The sequence below is a fragment of the Physeter macrocephalus genome, chromosome 1 (genome assembly GCF_002837175.3).
Source record: "Physeter macrocephalus isolate SW-GA chromosome 1, ASM283717v5, whole genome shotgun sequence".
In the NCBI taxonomy this organism is placed as follows: Eukaryota; Metazoa; Chordata; class Mammalia; order Artiodactyla; family Physeteridae; genus Physeter; species Physeter macrocephalus.
In genome coordinates this window covers 17625218-17647767 of record NC_041214.2, presented here as the reverse complement: position 1 = coordinate 17647767, position 22550 = coordinate 17625218, and the positions used below count along the sequence as shown (strand labels likewise).

The following is a 22550-nucleotide window of genomic DNA, read 5'->3' as shown; positions in this document are numbered from 1 at the left end:
AGAACAGAGTGGAAGGTAGAGAAGGGAACCATCTGTGGAGAAGAAAGAGGTAAAGCAGCAAGAAACAGTACTGCTTCCTGTTCCTCTGAGGAGGGCCTTGTTTAGGGTTGAGTGACACCTGGGGGTGAGGTTCTTTTAGTTACTTGGTGGCTGTTCTAGGCTAGAGGGAGAACAAGAGCCCCAGACAAGCTGGTGGTCGGAATTTAGGGAGCAGTGTTGAAGCCTGGAGAAGGGAGCAGAGAAACGAAAGGACAGGAGAGATTCCGGAGAGGAGAAAATACGTGGTCAGCGATGGAAGTCAGCAGCTCTGACTTACCTTGTGTCCTGGGGGAGACAGACATTTGCCCTTCGCTCCCCTCATCGTGTCTCCATTCCTGTTGCCAAAGAAATTTGGGAAGAACTTCCTCCTCCTATGCCTTGCTTGCTCTGGACCCCACTTACTGCTCTGTCAGAGAAAGCTCTTCCGCTTCTCTGAATCGAGCTTGCTCCTCATTGGCTTTGGAGATGGGCGAGAGCATACATTTAGGCTTAAGGTTTAGGGCACTGAGTGTAGTATTCCCTGGATCCAGCTGTTGTCTGTATTGGTGTTTGTGAATGTGATGGTACCAGGGACTGAGCTTTGCAGGTTTAGTCTCAGTACTTCAGTCATTTTTTAACCTTCTCTCAAAGGTGCAGATACAGAGTTTTACAGCTGCGATATTAAAAGTCATAATGTGAGTGAAATAGACTGGCTATGAATTTAAAAAGATGGCACAGCTGCATCTTGGGGCCCTTTTTATTCCATTATCCCTTTTTCTTTTCCGTGGATCCCACTCACTAGTTTTTTCCAGTACCATCTGAATTATGGTTCTATTGTGAAGTCTCCTTTGAAAAAGCGCAAACCACTCTCCCCCAAAACACGGATGCACTCTAGGTAGAACAAACCGTCATGAGTCATGAATCATGAGCAGTTGTAATAGTAAAACCAGAGGAAAGCAGTCTAGCCCTGCTTTTGTTTTTTCTTACCTGAAATTTTGTGTGTTTGCATGATTACTTAAATCATCATTCATTTGCCAGGGACCACTACCTTTAATCTAGAAATGGTGCTTAGAACACTGGATACTATTGGTATTTTTCAGTTACAGTGGGACAGTCAAAACTGGTGTGCCACAGCAAAGGAAACCATAAACAAGACGAAAAGACAGCCCTCAGAATGGGAGAAAATATTTGCAAATGAAGCAACTGACAAAGGATTAATCCCCAAAATATACAAGCAGCTCATGCAGCTCAATATCAAAGAAACAAACAACCCAATCCAAAAATGGGCAGAAGACCTGAAGAGACACTTCTCCAAAGAAGATATACAGATGGCCAACAAACACATGAAAGAATGCTCAACATCACTAATCATTAGAGAAATGCAGATCAAAACCACAATGAGGTATCACCTCACTCCAGTCAGAATAGCCATCATCAAAAAATCTACAAACAGTAAATGCTGGAGAGGGTGTGGAGAAAAGGGAACCCTCTTGGTAGAACTACCATGTGACCCAGCAATCCCACTACTGGGCATATACCCTGAGAAAACCATAATTCAAAAAGAGTCATGTACCACAGTGTTCATTGCAGCTCTATTTACAATAGCCAGGACACGGAAGCAATCTAAGTGTCCATCGACAGGTGAATGGATAAAGAAATGCGGCACACATATACAATGGAATATTACTCGGCCATAAAAAGAAACGAAATTGAGTTATTTGTAATGAGGTGGATGGACCTAGAGTCTGTCATACAGAGTGAAGTAAGTCAGAAGGAGAAAAACAAATACCGTATGCTAACACATATATATGGAATCTTAAAAAAAAAAAAAGGTTCTGAAGAACCTAGGGGCAGGACAGGAATAAAGACGTAGACGTAGAGAATGGACTTGAGGACACGGGGAGGGGGAAGTATAAGCTGGGACGAAGTGAGAGAGTGGCATTGACATATATACACTACTGAATGTCAACGAGATAGCTAGTGGGAAGCAGCCGCATAGCACAGGGAGATCAGCTCCGTGCTTTGTGACCACCTAGAGGGGTGGGATAGGGAGGGTGGGAGGGAGGTTCAAGAGGGAGGGGATATAGGGATATACATATATACATATAGCTGATTCTCTTTGTTATACAGCAGCAACTAACACAACAATGTAAAGCGATTATACTCCAATAAAGATGTTAAAAAAAAAAACAATAAAAATTTAAAACAAACAAAAAAACCAAACAAAAAACCTGGTGTGCCAGTTCTGTGCAAAAAGCTAGAGCCTCATAATTTTCCAATAAATTCCTTACTTTGTTAAAAAAAAAAAAATGAAAAGTAGTGAAAATATTTTTAAGATTAGTCATTGGTTGTTTTTTTTTTCTTTTCCCTACCCAGTTGAGGAAACTGATTCTTGATTGAATTTGTTTCTTTGCAGCGGATCCAAACAGTGAATGTGAGAAGGTGGAATTTGTGAACCTGGTGCTGCTCTTCTGTGAGTTCATCCGGCATGACGTCTTCTCCCATGATGCCTACATGTGCACCCTCATCTCTCGAGGAGACCTGTCCATCACCGCCTCCACTCGGCCCCGGTCGCCAGCAGGAGAAAATGCAGACGAGCACTATCCGAAGGACCATGACGTGAAAATGGAGGTATGGCCCTGGGAGGGGTGCTCCATGCCCCAGAAACCAAACTCTGCTGGGAAACTGCTTTCAGAGGGATTATGTGGTGGTGGAAAGGTGATCGTTTCCAGTTGTACTCTCTTGTTTCAAAGCTCATTTATTTATCTCTGCTTCTCACTCACACACAAAAAATTTGGACTGTAGTTTATATCTCCTAGAATTTTCTTTTGGATTTGCTAAAACTAGTAATGAAAAGATTTGCCAGGCTATCACATTTTTCATTGGATTGGAATTATATTCTTCCAATTTTACGTATTTCTAATCTCCAGTTTTCCTTTAATGTTGAGCCTCAAAATTGGACTTGTTTTGGCCCTAACATCCCGTCTGTTTTCATTCTAAGGAGCATCTTTTCTCCAGTGTATCATTCATTACTTATATCACTCTTCTATACGTACGTTTTAGTCATAACACATCGTATTTTCTTTTCAATTAATTAAAAATTTAATCTCTCTCTCAAATGTTGCAGAATTGCTCTTTTTAACAAAATACTTTATACTGTGAGTATGACTTTATAATTTTCTGCCGATTTCTTGTATTTTGGACATTGTTCCAGATACTTATGGAAATTTTCAAGGCAAAAAACATGAAGTTGGTGATGGGAAATTGTAGAAGATGGTGAGAGACTGTGACAGTTTTAAAAAAATAAAGCGTCATATTGGTTCTGTGAGAGTTTAAGCATATACTATAATGATATTTTAAAAATAGTGGCTATCCTTGTAATTTAAAAACCTGCCATTAAAATTGCACACATGAATTTGTAGTTTGTACTCTTAAGATTTTTAAAAATTATTTCTTTAATGTAAATACTTTTGTTTCTAAATTTGTCCACAGTAGAAGTTAAAAAGAGTAAAAAATAAAGTTACTTTACCTGTTTATGCTTTTTCTATGTTTCTGTTTTCTCTTTTCTATTTTTGGACATCAAAGTATCTTATTATCTTAAATATACTCTTAGGTTTTTCTTACTAAGGCAAGTTGCTGAGCGTGTGACTAGGAATACCCCCAAGAAGGAAATTATGGCCAGTTTGTTTTTAATCAGGAAGTTTGTACTTTTTCCCTTAAAATATCACGGAAGTTAAATCTTTTTCATCATGAGGACAAATAATGTGACTTTGTAAAGCATTGGGTGTCTTAACTTCCTTTTCTTTTTATTGAGAAAAAAAGACACTAGGGGGAAAAGGGACATAAGATGGTTTAAAATGTCACTGTCATGTTTTAGCTCCAGCTTCTTTATGAACTACAAAATTTACAACGTAACTTTCTTTCTCTGGCAATTATTAGGAACAGACTATTATGGCGCACATGGGCATTGACTCAGGAACTACTAATATTTTTGATGAAGTAGACAAGAGTGACTTTAAAGCTGACTTTGGTTCGGAATTTCCAGTAGGTTCAACCTTCAAGTTCTTATTGACCGTTAACCGCTCCTCCCCACCTCTGCCCCACTGTCTCCTTCTTCCCCTTGCCCTGTGTATTGGAATGAACTATGTACTTGTGACGTGAATGTCACCCTCTTGCATTCCACCCGAGGCCTCAGTTGATCATCTCATGCAGTTATCGCATTTCAGCTCATCCTCAGATTTGGCCGCCTCGCCTCCTTTTGTACATTCTAACACTCCCATCCTCCTGGGTGACTGTGACTCCTTTGTTCATTTAGAGATCATTATCTCAGGAGTACATGAATGTCGTTTCATCAGGACAGCCCATGTTGATTTGCTGAATGTGTGTTCAGCTTCTCAATAACAGCTTTCCTGGCTCTGGACTTGTTGTACACTCTTCTACTTTATCTCGGTATGATTACAACGTGTTCTTCCTCAGGGATCTCAATGTGTAACTAACTCTTTATGAAAACACATGTTGGTTGGGGTACAGACTAAAACCTTGAGATCTGTCGTTCATGAGCTTTATTAGTGAATTATTTCTGTTGTATATGTTTTTCTAGGAAATGTAGCCCTATGAGGAAAACACTTACCTCTAAGTCTGATTTTATCTCTGGTCCTCCAGGAAATGTAGCTGTGCACATTTCTTAAGTGTGTGTTTGTCATTGTCTCATCTTCAGAATGGGGGATGAGGCTAATGATCTGAATATGAAACTTGTGCAAATTAACACAGTTTATTATTTTGCTCATTGGTTAAATAAGGAAAGGATATGGTGTGAGTGTCTTGTGGGTTTGAAGTTCTGTGTTTGGGTTTTGCTCTCTTTCGTTTACAATCTCCAACATTTGTTTTACATGACTTAGATTTTTTCTCCCATGCCTGGAGAGTCCTGTGAGAATGCTAACCCTTCCCTGGGCAGAAGAATGTCAGTTAACGGTGAGAAGCTGTTGAAGAGAGAAAAACCAAGGGAGTTAATTTTTCCATCTAATTATGACCTCCTACGACATCTGCAGTATGCAACCCATTTTCCCATACCTCTGGTAAGTCACAGCTTGTCAGTTGGCAACCTGATTATTTCACTGCAGGGTCATTGACCATTGATTATTCAACTGCTTGCCTGAGTACTACGTACGATAGCAGGTGAGTTTTTGCCTTCACTACTTCTTTTGTTATTGATTCTCATCATGTAGCTTATGTGCTCATGTAGTCCAAGTTAGTGGTGTGATACTTCTACTGGCTGGCTAGATTTAACAGAATTTTCTATGTTAATGTCCTTTTCTTAAGAGCATCTGAGTCACTGCAAATGGTGTCTGAATGTGTTTTCCTACTTCAATTTGAAAGTCATTTACTGAGTAGCTTCTATGTGCACTGTATTGTGGTAGGTACTTTTGGTGTTATACAGATGAGTAAGAATTTGGGGGCACAGGAAAGATGAATAAGATAGGAGGGAGGCAAATGTCTATAAAATGACAAGCACCAGAATAAGTGCAGTAATTAAGTAAAAACCCAAGTGTCCACTGGAAGGAGAACCGTTTGACATTCCTGCGTCTCTTGCACTCTCAAAGAATACATTTTGGAAGGGGGGAGATCGTCTGGTTGAGAAATCGGTTATGGCTTCATAGAAGAGGCTGTGTATGAGATGGACTTGGATTTTGACCTGTTGACTTTAAGAACTGGATAGCAAATGGAAAATAGTTGCCAGGAAATTTAGTGTTTTGAGTCATAACAAGTGATATGCTTTATTCTGAAGGGAAACAAGTTTAGTTTTTTTGACATTTGTAGTGAAAATGGGGCCAAAATTTGTAATTTTTTTTTTTTTTTTTAATTCTTAGGTTCACTATCTTTTTCCCTGGAATTTTATTTTAAGTGTAATTTCAGTGAGTCATTTTTTCTTTTTTCATTGAAGACTATTATTACTATTATTTTAACAAAAAATGTAATTGTGAGGTACATATTATGATATTTCCTGGATATCTTTGAGGAGTTTTGATCTCGAGGCTCAATATTTTCTTAAATTTGTTTATTTTTTGGTTATTTTTGAACACTCTCCGAAATGACTTTTGAATATATTTTGAAATATATATTTTTTTCTTGTTACAATTGAGAACCCCTTGTTAATTTTTCTGTGCCCAGGGCTATATCAAAAGTAGCAACAATTTTTTCTTCTTCATCACTGGCTGAATATATCAATATTTTTCAGCTGCTACCTGTAGGCATCACTCATTTTCCACATAACGGAATAACGTCACAGTTTATTTAGGGCAGCCGAAAGAGTAGCCTGATATTTTAGAGATGTATCCTGAAGAATTCGTGGCTGAACTATCATGATGTCCGTGATTTGTTTTAAAATAGTCAGAGTCAAAAAGACTCCGTGCTGAAGTCTGGAGTTAATAGTAATGCACCGGCATTAATTTCCTAGTTTTGACAAATGTATCGTGGTATGTGAGGCATTAGCTTTAGGGCAAACTAGATGAAGAGTATGTGGGAACTCCCTGTACTATCTTTATACCTTTTCTGTAAATTTTAAATTATTCCAAAATAAAAAGTTTATTTAAAAAAAAATGGACAGGGGAAATGAAGGAAAGGAAATATGGCAAAAAGTTGAAAATGGTTCAAACTGGTTGAGAGTTCTGTGCTCTCCTCTTGGGTGAGCAGCGCCTTGGACGTCTCCCTCGCCCGTGTGTGGGTGTGAGAGCAGGGGGCTGCCCAAGCATGGACTTCTTTCCTCTGTTGTTCGCGTGACCTTTGGGGACACAGTGGTTCCCAGCACTTAGCATTCTCAAGACTGTCCCCTTCCTTAGAGGAAAGAGCATAAATGATGTGACTATAAGCCTCACGATGAGTTATGACAGAATTCAGCTGTAATGTGCAGTCATAAAAGAACTGCTAGAAAATTGATGTTGTAGGGTACAATTTTTTAACAGCCTTCTCTCACCAATTGTCCAGAAGCTCCTTTCCTGTGAGGGAAATTTAGAATAAGCCATCAAAAACGGGGAAATAAAAGTATATATTAATAGAACAGTGACGTTAGGAATGCTGTAGTGAGTCTGGTTCTCTTCCTTAATAAAAGGGAAAACTCGACTAGCCAATCATGCATGTGAGGAGAATATAAGAATATGATTAAAAACACAAAAAGTTTTTTCTTCCCCCCCTCTGTCTCTCAAATGTGGCTCTAGTGAGTGAAGGCCAAAGAGAGAAGACTAAAAGGGGACTTGACCAAAAGATTCAGGAAAGTAAACGAGTTTCATATATGGTCGTATATGAATGTCTTGATCTGCTCCTCAGTAAAAACACGTTCTTAGATTGCCAGCAAGCACAGGTTCTAGTGTCTAGGCATTCTCCCAGCCTGTACCACAGGTGAGTCACTTAGACCCTGTCCATGTTAGATGGGTGATGCTGACTGGGGTTCCTATCGTTAGCACTAGCCAGCTGGAGTTTGTCCAGTACCTACCATGTTGTAGGTGTAAGAGGCACGTTTTTGTGCATTGTCTCCTTTACTGTCCTCTTCAAACTCAGAGAATGTATTGTAAAATTGTGGATAGGAGTTGTCTTTAGGGTTCAAGCTTCAGAAAATGGTTCTCAGTGCAGAGCTAAAAAATGAGTCTGGAATCAAACTTGTTTTGTTAGCTTCCAGGAACACCATTTCTTTCTTCCTTTCTTCCTTCCTTCCTTTCTTCTTTCCTTCCTTCCTTCCTTCCTTCCTTCCTCCCTTCCTTCCTCTCTTCCTTCCTTCCTTCCTTTTTTTTTCCCCATCCTTTGAGATAATTTATTTATTTTTATTGAGGTAATGTGGATTGATAACGTTATATGTACACGTGTGTACAGCGTTATATGTCTACTTCTATATGCACTACAGTGGCGGTCCCCAACCTTTCTGGCACCGGGGACCGGTTTCATGGAAGACAGTTTTGCCACGGATGGGGTGGGGGGAATTGCTCAGGCGGTAACGCGAGCGAGGGGGAGGCAGCGGATGAGGCTTCGCTCGCCGGCCCGCCCCTCATCTCCTGCTGTGCGGCCCGGTTCCCGACAGGCTGCGGACCAGTAACAGTCCTCGGCCTGGGGGTTGGGGACCCCTGCCTCACAGAGTGCTCACCCCCCAAAATTTAGTTTCCCTCTGTCACCATACAGTTGATCCCCTTTGCCCATTTCATCCTCCTCCCCAGTCCTTCCCCTCTGCTAACCGCTACTCTGTTCTCTGTGTCTACATGTTTGTTTTTGTTTGAGGAATACCATTTCTTAATCATTGCAGCTAATGCAAATGCATTACCAGTTGTTTTAATGTGGGCTTTTATAACTGAAACCAAAAAAAGATACAAAATCTTAGGTATTCTTGTCTAAACTTTTCGGCCTTCTTTTCCCTAAATAAGTATTTTATTTATTACCATCTATTGAATCCTTTCTGCATTACTGGCATTTGAGAGAACTTGATCGGTGGGTTGTGACCCTGAGAGTAGAGTCACCCATTCTTTAAACTGCCGGCCCTACGTGGGGTCAGACTCATCTTCAGGATCTGCCTGGCACCCATCAGCCCAGCACGTGCTGCATTTCTGACAGGGCCTTGCTATGTGGTGTCGGCCTGTCTATTTTAAGACCATGTGACTGGTGCTATTTTTCCATACCTTTGATGTGAGTTCCAAAACAGTAGTTTTAGCAGTTAGTATAATTTAACAACCCCCCTTGAAAATGTTATGGGGTCTGTTTCATATCGCTACAAAATAATACTAAGAAATCACTGGATCTGTCATTACTAACAGTAGAAAATCTTTATTTATAGCCTACAGGTAGAATATAAGGATATATAGTACATTAAAAACTATCCAGGTATTTCCAAGCCTTTTTAAATTAAGCTTAAAAGAAAGCTTAAAAGAATTTTCAGCTATTGTGGTAGGAAACACTTAGCTATTAAAAATTGGAGTAGTGAGCTACAGGGTTACCATTTTTGAAGTGATGGATGAAAACAAAATCGGGCCCAGCACAGGTGGGTTCTTGTAAAAAATCAGCTGGCTTTTTTTCCTTTCTTTTTTTTTTTTTTTTTTTTAAGCGATCTAAAGGACTGTAAATTGTGTTGCTGAAGGGCTTTCTGGAAACTTACATGGAGATTATTTTGCATGTTTCTATCAGGAAGTCAGTTCCAGGCCTTCAAATGAATACCTCGTGAACGCTTCAGTCTGTGTCACAGAGCTCCTTTAGATTTCAAGGGTATTGCAGGGTTTATGTCGCCGCCACCAGACGTTTTAGTTTTCGGAGCAGACGTTTGCGTCAAGGAGCATCAACAACCACAAGAGGGCTGCTCGGCTTGCATTTAGAAGCGGGGTTCTCAGTGAACCAAGCCACGTTTGCTAGCTGCCTGTGTTTTTACTTATGGAGGCTCTTTTTTCCCTCCTTCCCAGCAGTTTTGTACACTCAATTGTCCAGTAAGGCAGGAAGAGAGAGCGTGAGAAAATCCCATATTTTATGCATTGTTTTCACAACTTGATTTTTCTTTCTGAGCCTTGGTCTCCTTACGTGAAGCAAACGTCTCTGTGACCTTTAAGCGGAAAGCTTTTGAGAGATGATAGTACAGGATCGGATCAAAACACAGGTTGGAGACAGCCAGCAGCAGTGTGGCCTCTTTGGCTTTGAAAAGTGAAATCCTGGTGGAGCAGTCAGATATGACCTCTGTCTGGCTGAGGGTGTATGGGATTCGGACAATGTGATAAGGAACAAAACATATGATGTAGCCCGTGGTCACCAAAAGTATCTTGATGAGAGCTCTTTTCACATTTGGATAATTTTCATTATCTTTGTTTCTGTAGAGTTGTCGAATTACAAGGCAGTTAGATATTAAGATGATGGCTGAGAAATTTAAGAATATTGCAACGCATATGAAATTTGTCAGCAAATGCCAGTTTCTTCCAAACTCCTTTTTGAATTCCACGCAACCCACGTTGGGTTTTTCCTTCGTGGCTTTGATGGGAATTATCATGTTTGGCACCGTTATAAGAAGCACCATTAACCATACAACAGTCGATATCATTTTGGCAAATCCAGGTTCTTGTATTCGATAAATCTTGCAGCTGTATGTCAGCTGAAGACAGCGATCAATGCTGACAAATGCTAGGAAGATAATTGATAAGTACATATTAATGTAGATGAGGCAGGCTGTTACCTGGCAGTGGAATATCCTCAGCTTCCAGGGTGCCACGCCCAAGTCGACAGTGATTTTCACCGGTAATGCCAGAGTAAGCAGGAAATCGGCTGTAAGCAAATTAATTAAGTATATGCTCACACACCTGTGATTTGTGTTGTTCTGTATGAAAGCCCAGGCTGCAAAACAACTTCCAATAATTCCAACAAGGAAAACTAAATAAAAAAAATATGTGAATGGCTCCAGGTCTCTGTAAACTGGGCAGAAGGTAGAACTGTTGGTCATCCTTACTTTCCCTCAAGATGACACTGTCCCCTCCAAAAAAAAAAAAAAAAAAAATCCAAAGAATCTGTTAGAATAGAAAACAAAGGGGAGAGAAGGGAGGTTAATAATTCAAATTGGATATTATTTTCTTCAGACACAATTGCGTTCACAAAACCATGGTCACAGTCTCTCTGCTTCTTAGAATTTTATTGGTGAACTTACTAGATTGTGTGGACTGGTGGGAACATCTTAGATTATGAGGAAGTCTGGGTTTTCCATGGTCTGATTTTATGATTTTGGGAAATCCCACGTGGGTTGCTTCTAGAAAGGATATTTTTGACTTCACACTTTTGCATTCTGATAGCTCATTTGTTACCAGTTGCGTTGGAGGTTAGTTTGCAGAGGAGATAAGTGAACTGAAATTCTGAGAAAAAGAGAGAGGAAACAAAAAAGGTTTGGTTGTGGCTGAGGCTGAAGAGCTCTCAATGAGGCTTCCTGGCTTTCTGTTTTCATAGATTGACAGAGTTCTTCATGCTAGAGGAACCTAGGCTGAGAGGGGAGGTGAGGAAGGACAGAAAATTGTACGAGAATCTAAAAGATTCTATCTAAAAAGTAGGCCTTTTATTGTGTAACCCACTGGAACGTTTTCACAATGAGAATTTCATTTCATTTTTCTTTTTTTGGCAGAAAAAGTTGTAGGATTAGGATCTGGTCTTGCCTTGTTGCGCTAGATTCGTGATGGTACAGACCTGTGCTATCCAGTTTGGTAAGCTGCAGCCACCTGTGACCATTAAGCCCTTGAAATGTGACCAGTCCAAATTGATGTGTGCTGTAAGTGCAAAGTACATACTGGGTTTTAAAGATTTAGTGTAAAATATTATATAGTGCAAGTATTAAAATTGTACTATTTTATGCAAATAGTACAACAGTTAGTAAAATATGTCATTAATTTTTAAATTAATGAAATGATATTTTTGATATATTAGGTTAAATATATTATTAAAATTAATTTAGCCTGTTTCGTTTTGCTTTTTTAAGTGTAGCTGTGAGATAATTTTAAAGTACCTTTGTGGTTTGCTTTATATTTCTCTTGAACGGTGCGTGTATAGACGTTTCCATGTCAGTGTTGGTAAGAAGTTTGACTAAGAACGTATTTTAAAGGCTTCTAGGGCAAGGATGTATGATCATTGGTTACACAGTTCTCAAGGAGAAGCTCAGTTATATATATAGATGCTTGAAAACATCTAACTTTAACACTTGAGGGTTTCTTTTTTTTCCCTTCTTCTTCTTCTTCTTTCATTGTGGGTTTTGCAGCACTCAGGGCTAGAAGTTTAAGACCTGCCCTTAGAACCATTGTGATCACTGCTGATGGTGACAGAATCTTGTCACGTTCCCTTCAAATCTGGAACATCGGGTGATTTATAGTGCAAGTTAAAACAAACTGGGTATCATTTATTCCCTTTGACCTGGTCTAGTCAAACTCATGCTCTTTGGGCCACAGGTATTCTTCCTGGTGCTACTTCCTGATAAACACCCTCCTCATGCATCTTAAACACCTTTCTTCCTTTGTTTTAATAATCAGAAGATCGCTTTTGTGTTTTAGCAAGAAAAAATTGATATGTGGCTTGTAAACACAGCAAATAGTAAGTATAGTGGCTGTGAAGGCCAAACAAGCCCATTCTCTGAAACGTCCTTTTAAAAAACAAGCAAGAACTTCAGAAGCCTTTCTGAATCTTAATTCTCCTAATTGTTTAGTGATCCATTGTGCACCTCTTGGGGTGAAACAGTATGCAAGTGGATGGATAAGGCAGGTGTACATAAAACTTTCTAAGTTAAAGTGACATTCAAAGGGTGTACGTCCTTCGCCTTTCCCTACCTGAGACAGGACTTGAGGGTCCATGAATAATGTCATTCTGTACTAAACTCGGTGAAAGTAATGAAGCACGCACTTTGTGTCTGGCACCATGCCAAGTACTTTACATGTACTTATTTAACCGTTCATTATTTCTATCACGTGTATGTTATTATCCGTGTCTTACAGATTAGAAAACTGAGGCACCACGAGGCTAACACTCAAGGTTATATAGCTGGTAAGTTATAGAGCCAGGAGTCCCATCCAGACAGTCTGATCTCAGAAGCCATGTTCCAAGGGCTTCCCTGGTGGCGCAGTGGTTGAGAGTCCGCCTGCCGATGCAGGGGACACGGGCTCGTGCCCCGGTCCGGGAAGATCCCACATGCCGCGGGGCGGCTGGGCCCGTGAGCCGTGGGCGCTGCGCCTGCGCGTCCGGAGCCTGTGCTCCGCAACGGGAGAGGCCACAGCAGCGGGAGGCCCGCGTACCGAAAAAAAAAAAAAAAAAAAAAAAAAAGAGGGAAAAAAGTTACACAAAAAAATCACTTCGAAACTTTGTCTCAATAATAATAGCAGTAATAATGATGGTGATTATTATTATTATTTGGGGTAATAATTTTAAAATTCTGTTCCCATATAGGTCATTACAGAGTACTGAGTAGAGTGCCCTGTGCTATACAGTAGGTTCGTATTAGATATCTATTTTATATATAGTAGTGTGTATATGTCAATCCCAATTTCCAAATTTATCTCTCCCCTTCCCCCTTGGTAACTGTAAGTTTGTTTTCTACATCTGTGACTCTATTTCTGTTTTGTAAATAGGTTTCATTTGTACCTTTTTTTTTTTTTAGATTCCACATAGAAGCAATATCATATGATACTTGTCTTTCTTATTATTATTATAGTAGCAAACCTTTACTAAGTGCTTACTATTGGGAGGAACTATAGTCTAAGCAATTTTCATGTAAAAGCGCAGATTTTAAAGTATTCATTCTTTTTCCTAAATACTGCTAAAAGATGTTTAGGCTCCCTGTGTTTTTTTTTTTTTTTTTTTTTTTTGGTATGCGGGCCTCCCTGTGTTGTGGCCTCTCCCGTTGCGGAGCACAGGCTCCGGACGCGCAGGCCCAGCGGCCATGGCTCACGGGCCCAGCCGCTCCGCGCGGCACGTGGGATCTTCCCGGACCGGGGCACGAACCCACGTCCCCTGCATCGGCAGGCGGACGTGCAACCACTGCGCCACCAGGGAAGCCCGCTCCCTGTGTTTTGATGTTTCATTTTACAGTACATATATTTAAAAACCAAACCTAGCTTCTATCTTTTAAGCCTAAACCTCCTTTACTTTCAAAATTCCTGTGACCTAGTCCCTCGGTATCATCCGCTCTCTCTTCCTCCCAGCTCTCTACTTTAGGTTGGTGGGATCTCTACTGTTCTGGGAGCTCCTCCTTCCTTCCTTGGTACTTTTCGTTGTGAAACAATTCGGGGATCGTAGGATTCTAAGGACGGAGGGAACCCTTATTAGTAGCATCTGGTCCAATCTCCAGATTTGAGGAGACTGAGGTCTGGCACTGGGGTGTTGGTCAAGGTTTCCCGGCTCGTTAGAGCAGGCTAGGCTCCGACCTTGTTGATCATTCCCTAGACCCTCTGCCTTTATTCTTCTCAGCTCCAGTCCTGCCTGTCCTAAATGCCTGAAGGAAGCTCTTCAGGTCTGAAGTCTACTCTAGGCTTTCCTGAATTCCTTATGACTTGACTTTTAATAGTAACCATTTATTTAGTACCTGGGCGTTCTAAGCGTCCTTTTTGTTCCCTGGGTCAGAAGCTAGTGTTGGTGTAGATGGACCCTCATCTCCCACCTTTGCTCACTGTTCCTTTACAGAGGGCTAGGATTTTGGCCTGTGCTCTTGTATGGCAAATGCTACATTATAAGAGTAACATATTGAGTGTTTCTCTGAGTGCCCCTTTTGCTCATACAATTATAAAGTCTCATTTTATAGATGAATATGTGGTAAAGAGAAGGATTAGAGAATAATTTGTTTTGATCAATTAATATACTATATAACTGGAACTGACCATAGATACCACTCATGGGTAATTTATTTAAAAATAATCACAGTGGAACTGTTCATTCGATAATGCTTGAGAGTCATGCAGTGCCTCGCCGTTGCTTTTCTTAAACCTCCGTCTAGATTTCAATGAAACACAAATCTCTTTATTTAAAAATTTTGGTCTTATCAAGTAGAGGTTAAATTGTACTATAATAACATTCTGTGTTTTCTGTCGTGAATTTGAAAACTAAGTGCTTGATGAGTATTTTTTCAACCACTTACTAGCCTGTGGAAATCTGAGGTACCCAGATGTATTCCAGCAAAAATCAAGAAAAGATTTCAAGTGTCTCCTTTGTCTGAGAGTGCCCATTGCTTAGAAACTCATTAGATCCTCATTAGATATTTTTTTACGGAAGTCACAATGGAATTTTCTTGAAATTACCTATCGTGATGTTTGTAGAGACCTGTTGTGCCCTGTCGTGAAGACCTACAACAATGGCCTTTATCCATCCAGTTATGAAATCGAGTTACTGAATAGTTAAGCTTACCTATAAATAAGCAGTATTCAGTCTTGTCTGAATTAAGCTGTCTTTCTGAAAGGGATGGATGAGGTCATCAGGGAGAAGAAAATGACAGCGTAGTTCACAGTGAGAATCTATTTGGAGTTTAATAATTGGTGCCTTCTTGCACAGCAACCTTATTACATGCTGGCATTTTCAACTTACATGGTTTAAGCACTGAAAAGCATAGATTTCCCTTCCATGGAAAGACATTTGGATAGATTAAGTATTTAAAAAGACATACCTGGGGGTATATTCTCTGAGCCTCGGCGCGCCTTGCTCCCAGTCTTCAGAGAAGCATGAGCTGTTTGGCTACAGCAGTAGCAGCCGCATTGCAGGACTGCCGGCTGCGCTAAAAATTTCCTTTCCTTTTTATGTGGTTTTAAAATGCTGCATATTGACGTAGATGAAACTGTGGTTTGCACATAGCTTAACTGTATGAAAGCCTCTTCAAGTCCTTTTCAATTTTGTGTAAGCTTTCTTAAACAATTCAGATTCGTCTCTTCTTTTAGAGGGAAGATTTTTATTCGTCTGTTGTAATACCTAGGTGTGTTTTTTTGTTTGTTTTGACAACACCCAAGATGTGTACTTCGTCATAATGATTTTAAAGAATGTCAAATTTTTGTGCCTTGAATGGTGTTAGGAGTTAAAGATATTAGGTGTTTAAGCAAAATTTCTTTAGTGTACATACTGATAACTCATCAGTCTTTCAGAGTTATAATTTAAAAAATTGTTGCAGTTTGGATCCTGCTGAGACATCTATTAACAAGCAAAAAAGATGTGGTCAAGTGCATGTTGTTAAATCTGGAAAGAGAAGAGGAAAATCATTATGTAGAGAGATTAATCACTGTTAACATTTCTGGTACATACGTTTTAAAATTTTTCTATGTGTATACCCACTTGAAAATGTTAGTATGTTGTGCATACTGTTTTATAGTTTGTCATCTTTTTATTCAAAAAGATATTGGATCTGTTTTTCTCAGTTATGAGAGTAAACCTGGGGTGTGCATTTGTCAGTTTGGCCCCAACAGCATAATGAATTGAGACAGGTATTTAGTAATTAATAGATTCTATGAAAAGGGACGCTCCAGTGTACATTTGAATGGTTTGGGTAAATGTTCATTCTTCCTGTGGGGGAGTGAGTGTGCCGGTCCAAAGGCGATTTGTTAAGTGCAAAGCCATTGCCTGATCACTTAGGGTCTGGGTTTTTCCATTGCTTCATTGTCTTGGAGGGTACTATGGTTTCATCTCTTTTTCTCTTAATAATTCTTAGTTTTCCAAATAATAAAGAAAAAAGTCAGAAGAAACCTCTCTAGAATCTAAAATGCCTCCCTTTTGGTATTCACTTTGCTAAGGAAAAATCTCTCAAAAGACTAAATGAGGACTGTCAAGCTGGCGGGAATTTAAGGAGGATCTAGGGAACTTTTGAGAACAATAATGTGTCAAGACGCTAATGATGACAGTGTCCATTTGTTTCTGATGCTCCGGTGTTCTTTCGAGTTCAGGTAGTTATTGTTATTACTGTATTTTGCAAAAGAATAACTTTACATATATTCACTCAAAAATTGGAGGAAAAACCCCAAATCTTTCTCAAACTTTGTATTTGATTTTCTTTAGGAACCAGTGTTAACTTTCATCGTAATAGTGCTCGGAAATGCTCTGTCTTTTAAGACTTGTGTGCGTCATATTGGATAGAACTCACTTCTATCCACTTCAGGAAAGACATGCTTGCAGACAGTCAAGTTAAGTGAGCAGTTATGACCAGAGTTTACACTCACTGGGGGATGGAGAGGGTGAGATGGGAAGAATTTGGTGAGATGCAGTTGGCTGCCAGCTGAGTGGTGACTGGTTTTAAAATGATATGAAGGGGGCTTCCCTGGTGGCGCAGTGGTTGAGAGTCCGCCAGCTGATGCAGGGGATGCGGGTTCGTGCCCCGGTCCGGGAGGATCCCACGTGCCGCGGAGCGGCTGGGCCCGTGAGCCGTGGCCGCTGCGCCTGCGCGTCCGGAGCCTGTGCTCCGCAGCGGGAGAGGCCACAACAGTGAGAGGCCCGCCTACCGCAAAAAAAAAAAAGATATGAAGGAACACTGGAATCAAAGGTTTTTGGTAAAGTTTCGTTTTTCTTTCTTAGATAGGCATATTTATATGTGTACTTCCCCCTTCACTTTGGGGTATCGATGGAATTAAATGCATTCAACTGTTCTTAAAAATCTACTATAGACACAGTTTTTTGTGTCTGGATTGCCAAATATAAAAGAGCTAAAGTCTCCTAGTTCTCGATGTTCCATTTCCTTTTTGGAATAGTGAGAAACCAATCTTTTAATAGTGAAACTGAACCATGTTCCTCCTTTTGAGAAAAAAGAAATGACATACTATTTACTTTAATGGATATTTTGTATATTTAAAAATTGAAGCTAAATTGCCCCATGAATTGAGAAAGAGAATCTTTTTGTCCTCAGTCCCTTATCCACACATATCATGCTTTTGATCTTATTGAACACAAATACCAAACAATGATATTTCAATAGAAGTATCATTTTTAATCTGTAACATTTTTTGGGGCGGGGGGGCTGTGCCTAGCGGGCACACAGGATCTTAGTTCCCCAACCAGGGATCGAACCCGTGCGCCCTGCAGTGGAAGCGCGGAGTTTTAACCACTGGACCGCCAGGGAAGTCTCAAATGTGTAACATTGCTAAAATTTGCTTTTATAACGTACCATGGTAGCCTTCGGAACTAATGAGGAAGGAGAAAATGAATGTTGGGATAGGTAGCCGCTGCCACGGCCAGGAACACAGGTCTGAGAATTTATTTTCTTTAAAGAAATCCGTGAAATGGATGAGATTCCTCTCTTTACAGATGGGGAAACTAAGGCATGGGGGAAATTGAGGCCTTGCCCAAAGCTGCACTGTTAGACCCCAGAATTATGCTTCTTCAAAGGAAAGTGTTGGTTGGAAACTGTGGTTATAAAGGAGGCCACCAGGTCAGTTCATCACTACCCCCCCACCCCCCACACACGTATATTTAGTGTTTACAGCTGTTTGAACTTGAACTTGAGTGCCACTGGGCAGTGGAACAGTCACCACTGTGCCCACTTTTCTTATGGAGTTTGCAACTTGGGATGTTCACAGCTCAAAGTAGTTTGCATCCTGAAGTTTTTTTTTTTAATGACCTTTGGGCAGGGGGCTGTTCTTTGGTTAATGAATGCTGATCAGAACATTTCTCCAGCAGCTCCTGTGGCTCCGGGGCAGCCTTCTGTCTGGAGCCATTGTGCTATAGGTTCACGTTTTGAAAGTTTTTCAAGGCACATAGTCCTCTTTCCCACCTGAGTTAGTCCAAAGACATTTTTTCCTGACTCTGAGATTGGTAGCTGCAAATCTGACAGCGACAGACATGATTAGACAGAGTAGTTTTAAAGTGAGTTGTAGATGCAGAGCTTCCAAGACGTTGAGGTTTCTGCATTATTTGAATTCTGCTTCAGTTTTCCCTTTTTAATGAAACATCGTGTAAACATTTGGAAACATGTTGAAGGACAATGTGTTTTGTACCTTCTCGGAATGTGAACTCGGTTGTAGGGCTGGCCGAGTTATCCTGTCCTTCCCTTGGCCGGTCCTTTTGGTTTTCCGCCTTTTTATTGACTGTACAGTGTTATCAAGTCAACATACAATCCATCTCACCTTTCAGCTGTGAGGTGTGACTGTGCTATTTGATCCATGGTTATAAAATAATTAATTGTGGGGAAGTCCCTTAAAAGGAACTCTTAAAGGGTATCTTGTTTCTTTTTAGTCACTGAAGTTCTTTTTTTTTTTTTTCCCCCACTTGAGTGCTATGGTCTATTTCTTATGAAATTTGAGTAACATGTTTTCAAAGCACAGGACACATTTTATGAACTCTGTTGTTACTTTCCAGGAGAAGGCTTTTGGAACAATTCTCCCTTGCCCTTGCCATGTGAGTGAGTCTTCGTTTTTTGATCAAGTGGTTAAGAAAAATTCTAACAATAATTATTTCTTGACTGCAGGTTGCCTCCTTAACTCCCATCCTAGAGGCGGTGTTTGTTGCTTTTAGCAGGTCACAGCATAGAAAGGGTGATAAGGAGGATGCAGGACCTGCGATGATGCAGATAGACTCTGGGTTGTTAGAGCCTGTGGGGATCCAGGAAGTGCAGTCCTCTGACCGAGGTGGGCTGAAAGAGCTGCTTCTGAGAGCTGAGGGGGAGTGGCGGCAGGTTTGGGGGAAGATGCACATGATTGGGCTGTGGGGAGGGTGTTTGGGGACCCTCACTCAATCTGGGTGCGTGGAGTATGTGTGCAGGGCCTGTGTGAGGAGGAGGCTGAGGCTAAATCTTGGTGCCATCTGGTCCATCTTGGATGCTTTAGTTAGTATGCGGTGGAGAGCTCAGGAAGGTTATGTGAAGAGAGGAGCGGTCAGTTCAGCAGTACCAGGTGAATCTGCGGGCTTTGGGGTGTGTTGGGTTGGGGGAGAAAGCGGAAGACAAGAAGTCAGTTTCGAGATGCTCTCAGTCTTTTTAGGTGAGAGGCAAGGAGGATCTGAGATTGGCCGGGAAGAGATGGGCAGTTGCGAACGACTGCAGAGGTGAAATCGCTGGGGAATCGGGCTGGCAGGGAGCAGACTGTGGTCTCAGTCCTGGGAAGGGCGGTCTGAGGAGAGGAATCTGGTTTGGCAGGTAGAAAGGCAAGTTTGGTTTATTAGCGTAGTGTGTTTTTAGTGCTATCTCATTATTTGGTATAGCATAGATTGCTTTTTATTTTATCCCTTTCCATTTTGCTACCACAAAAGGAGAGCTGACACCTTCCTTTTATGAGTTAAAACTAACACCATGGAAGGTGGCTGGAGAGATAGTACAAACCCAGCCCCGGTTACATCAGCTGCAGCCCTGCATCAGCCCTTTAATGGAAGCCATACCCACAACTTTGGACATTCAGGTCTATTAGCCAATAAATCTCTTTTATTGCACAAGCCCAATTTTAGGTTTCTTTTCTTTTCTTTTTTTTTTCTTTTGTCACTTACAAATGAGAAAATCTTGATACATTGGCATCACCTAAACGATTAATCTAGAGACTCTAGAAAGCACCCTTAAACTAAACTTTGTTTCTGTTTGATGATGTTACTAAAGTATGTGCTATTATTTCTCTATTCTGTCCTTGAACCCTATTGCTACTACCTATGTGCTTTGACAGTGGAGAAAAAGGAAAAAAAAAAAAGACTTTATTAGTACAGAACATGACATCAAAAGATAATATCATACAAATTATAAACATAACAGATCATCTGCCCAGAATGAGACAGGGTTTCCTTTTGGGTAAACAGCGCTGTGAGGGTTTGTGTGTTGGGGTAGGAGAGACCTGATACTGTGTGGTCTCCAACAGTAAAAGCTGCTACTTCCTTTTGGGCACCTATTCTCTCTGCAAGATTCCAGTGGCACGTGGATAACCACTTTATGACGGGACATCCCCCCAAAAGAACCACTTTAACAAAATGTAACTTTACTTTCCCATATGCCACTTTTCAAAATGTTTAATTATTTTATAGCACTGCTTGTATGAAGTGAATAAATGTTGTATTACTTTAGCTGTAGCAAATATATATTACAAACCTTATTTATAAACTAGCTACAGAAAAAAACACGTTATTACACAAAATAATAAAAAAAATAGTACTGATGATCTCAGAGATGTTTCTGGATTAATCCACTCTAGCTGTTGCCCTACTATTTTATTTTTTGTTGTAGCCCTGGACCTTAAAGTTCCTTTTTTTAAAATTTACCTAACTTTTCAATATTTGAATAAACTCCTTATGATCTGACTTCTAACTCTAATGCCTTGCAGACATTCCTCTCACTAAAGTCTTAAGTGATCTTCAAAAGTTAAAACCAAAGATTTGTTTGTATTGATCTGACTTTTTTCTTCTTTTTTTTTAATTGAATGGTAATTGACTCACAATATTATTAGTTTCAGGTGTATAACATAGTGATTCAATACTTTTATACAGTACAAGGTGATCCCCTTGATAAGTCTGGTTAGCGTCTGTCACCGTACCAAGTTATTGCAGTATTATTGATTATATTCTCTGTGTTGTACATCACATCCCCATGATTTATGTACTTTATGAAAGGAAGTTTTACCCCTTACTTTCCCTCACCTGTTTCACTGATCCCCCTTATCCTCCTCCCCTCTGGCAACCACCAGTTTGTTCTCGGCATATATGTCTGTCTGTGTGTGTGTGTGTGTGTGTGTGTGTGTGTGTGTGTGTGTGTGTGTGTGTGTGTATCTCACATCTTCTTTATCCATCTACTGATGGACACTTAGGTTGCTTCCATGTCGTGACTATTGTAAATAATGCTACAATGATCATAGGAATGCATATATCTTTTCGAATAAGGGTTTTGTTTTGTTTTTAGGGGAAAATTCCCACAGGTAGAATTGCTGATAGTTCTATTTTTAATTTTTTGAGGAACCTCCATACTGTTTTCCATAGTGGCCTTACCAATTTACATTACCACCGATAGTGCATAAAGGTTCCCTTTTCTCCACATCCTCTCTAGCCCTTTTATTTCTTTTCTTTTTGGTGATAACTGTTCTAACCAGTGTGAGGTGGTATCTTATTATGGTTTTGATTTGCATTTTCCTGATGATTCGTGATATTGGGCATCTATTCATGTGCCTGTTGGCCATCTGTGTGTGTTTGGAGAAATGTCTATTCAGGTCTTCTACCCGTTTTTTCACTAGGGTTGTTTGCTTTTTTGATGTTGAGTTCTGTGAGTTCTTTGTACACTTTGGATATTAACACCTTATCAGATGTATCATTTGCAAATCTCTTCTCCCATTCAATAGGTGGCCTTTTTGCTTTGTTTTTGGTTTCCTTTGCTCTACAAAAGCTGTTTAGTTTGCTGTAGTTCCATTTGTTTACTTTTGCTTTTGTTTCCCTTGCCTAAGGAGACACATCCAAAAAAATATTGCTACAACCAGTGTCAAAGACTGTACTGCCTGTGTTTTCTTCTAGGAGTTTTATGCTTTCTGGTCTTACATTTAAGTGTTTTATCCGTTTGAGTTTATTTTTATATATGGTGTGAGAAAGTAGTCCAGTTTCATTCTTTTGCATATAGCTGCCCAGTTTTCTCAACACCATTGATTAAAGAGGCTGTCTTTTCTCCATTGTATATTCTTACCTCCTTTGTTGTAGATTAATTGGTTGTGTAAGCATGGATTCATTTATGGGCACTCTATTCTATTGCACTGATCTATGTGTCTGTTTTTGTGCCAGTACCATCCTGTTTTGATTACTGTAGTAATCAAATTACTGTACTTTGCCGTATAGTTGGAAATCAAGGAGTGTGATACCTCCAGCTTTGCTCTTCTTTCTCAAGATTATTTTGGCTTTTTGGAGTCTTTTGTGTTTTCATACAAACTTTAGAATTATTTGTTCTAGTTCTGTGAAAAATTCCATTGGTATTTTGATAGGGATTGCATTGAACCCTTGGTAGACTACCTTGGGTAGTATGGTCATTTTAACAATATTAATTCTTCCAATTTGTGAGCAGCATACATCTTTCCATTGTGTGTGTTGTCTTCAGTGTCTTACAGTTTTCCAGGCACAGGTCTTTTACCTTAAAAGTTCTGATATGCAGTAGCTGTTATTCA

The 22550-nt window shown here is 40.1% G+C and overlaps 2 protein-coding genes across 2 annotated transcripts in view; one reads left to right on the top strand and one right to left on the bottom strand.

Moving 5' to 3' along the window:
* The window catches only part of MED12L (mediator complex subunit 12L), a 316215-nt gene that overhangs the window by 93109 nt on the left and 200556 nt on the right, over positions 1-22550 (top strand). The window contains exons 15-17 of the mRNA XM_024131828.2: positions 2435-2649; positions 3958-4062; positions 4917-5093. Of these exons, the coding sequence (XP_023987596.1) occupies positions 2435-2649; positions 3958-4062; positions 4917-5093 (497 nt within the window). The remainder of the gene's footprint in view (positions 1-2434; positions 2650-3957; positions 4063-4916; positions 5094-22550) is intronic.
* GPR171 (G protein-coupled receptor 171) lies at positions 8885-10615 on the bottom strand. The gene has a single exon (XM_028488678.1). It carries the CDS (start codon positions 10463-10465, stop codon positions 9506-9508), a length of 960 nt encoding a protein of 319 aa, XP_028344479.1. The 5' UTR covers positions 10466-10615; the 3' UTR covers positions 8885-9505.

What these genes read in the sequence shown, in the direction of transcription:
- GPR171 (XM_028488678.1), bottom strand. Translation starts at nt 10,465, where the DNA reads ATGACCAACAGTTCTACCTTCTGCCCAGTTTACAGAGACCTGGAGCCA.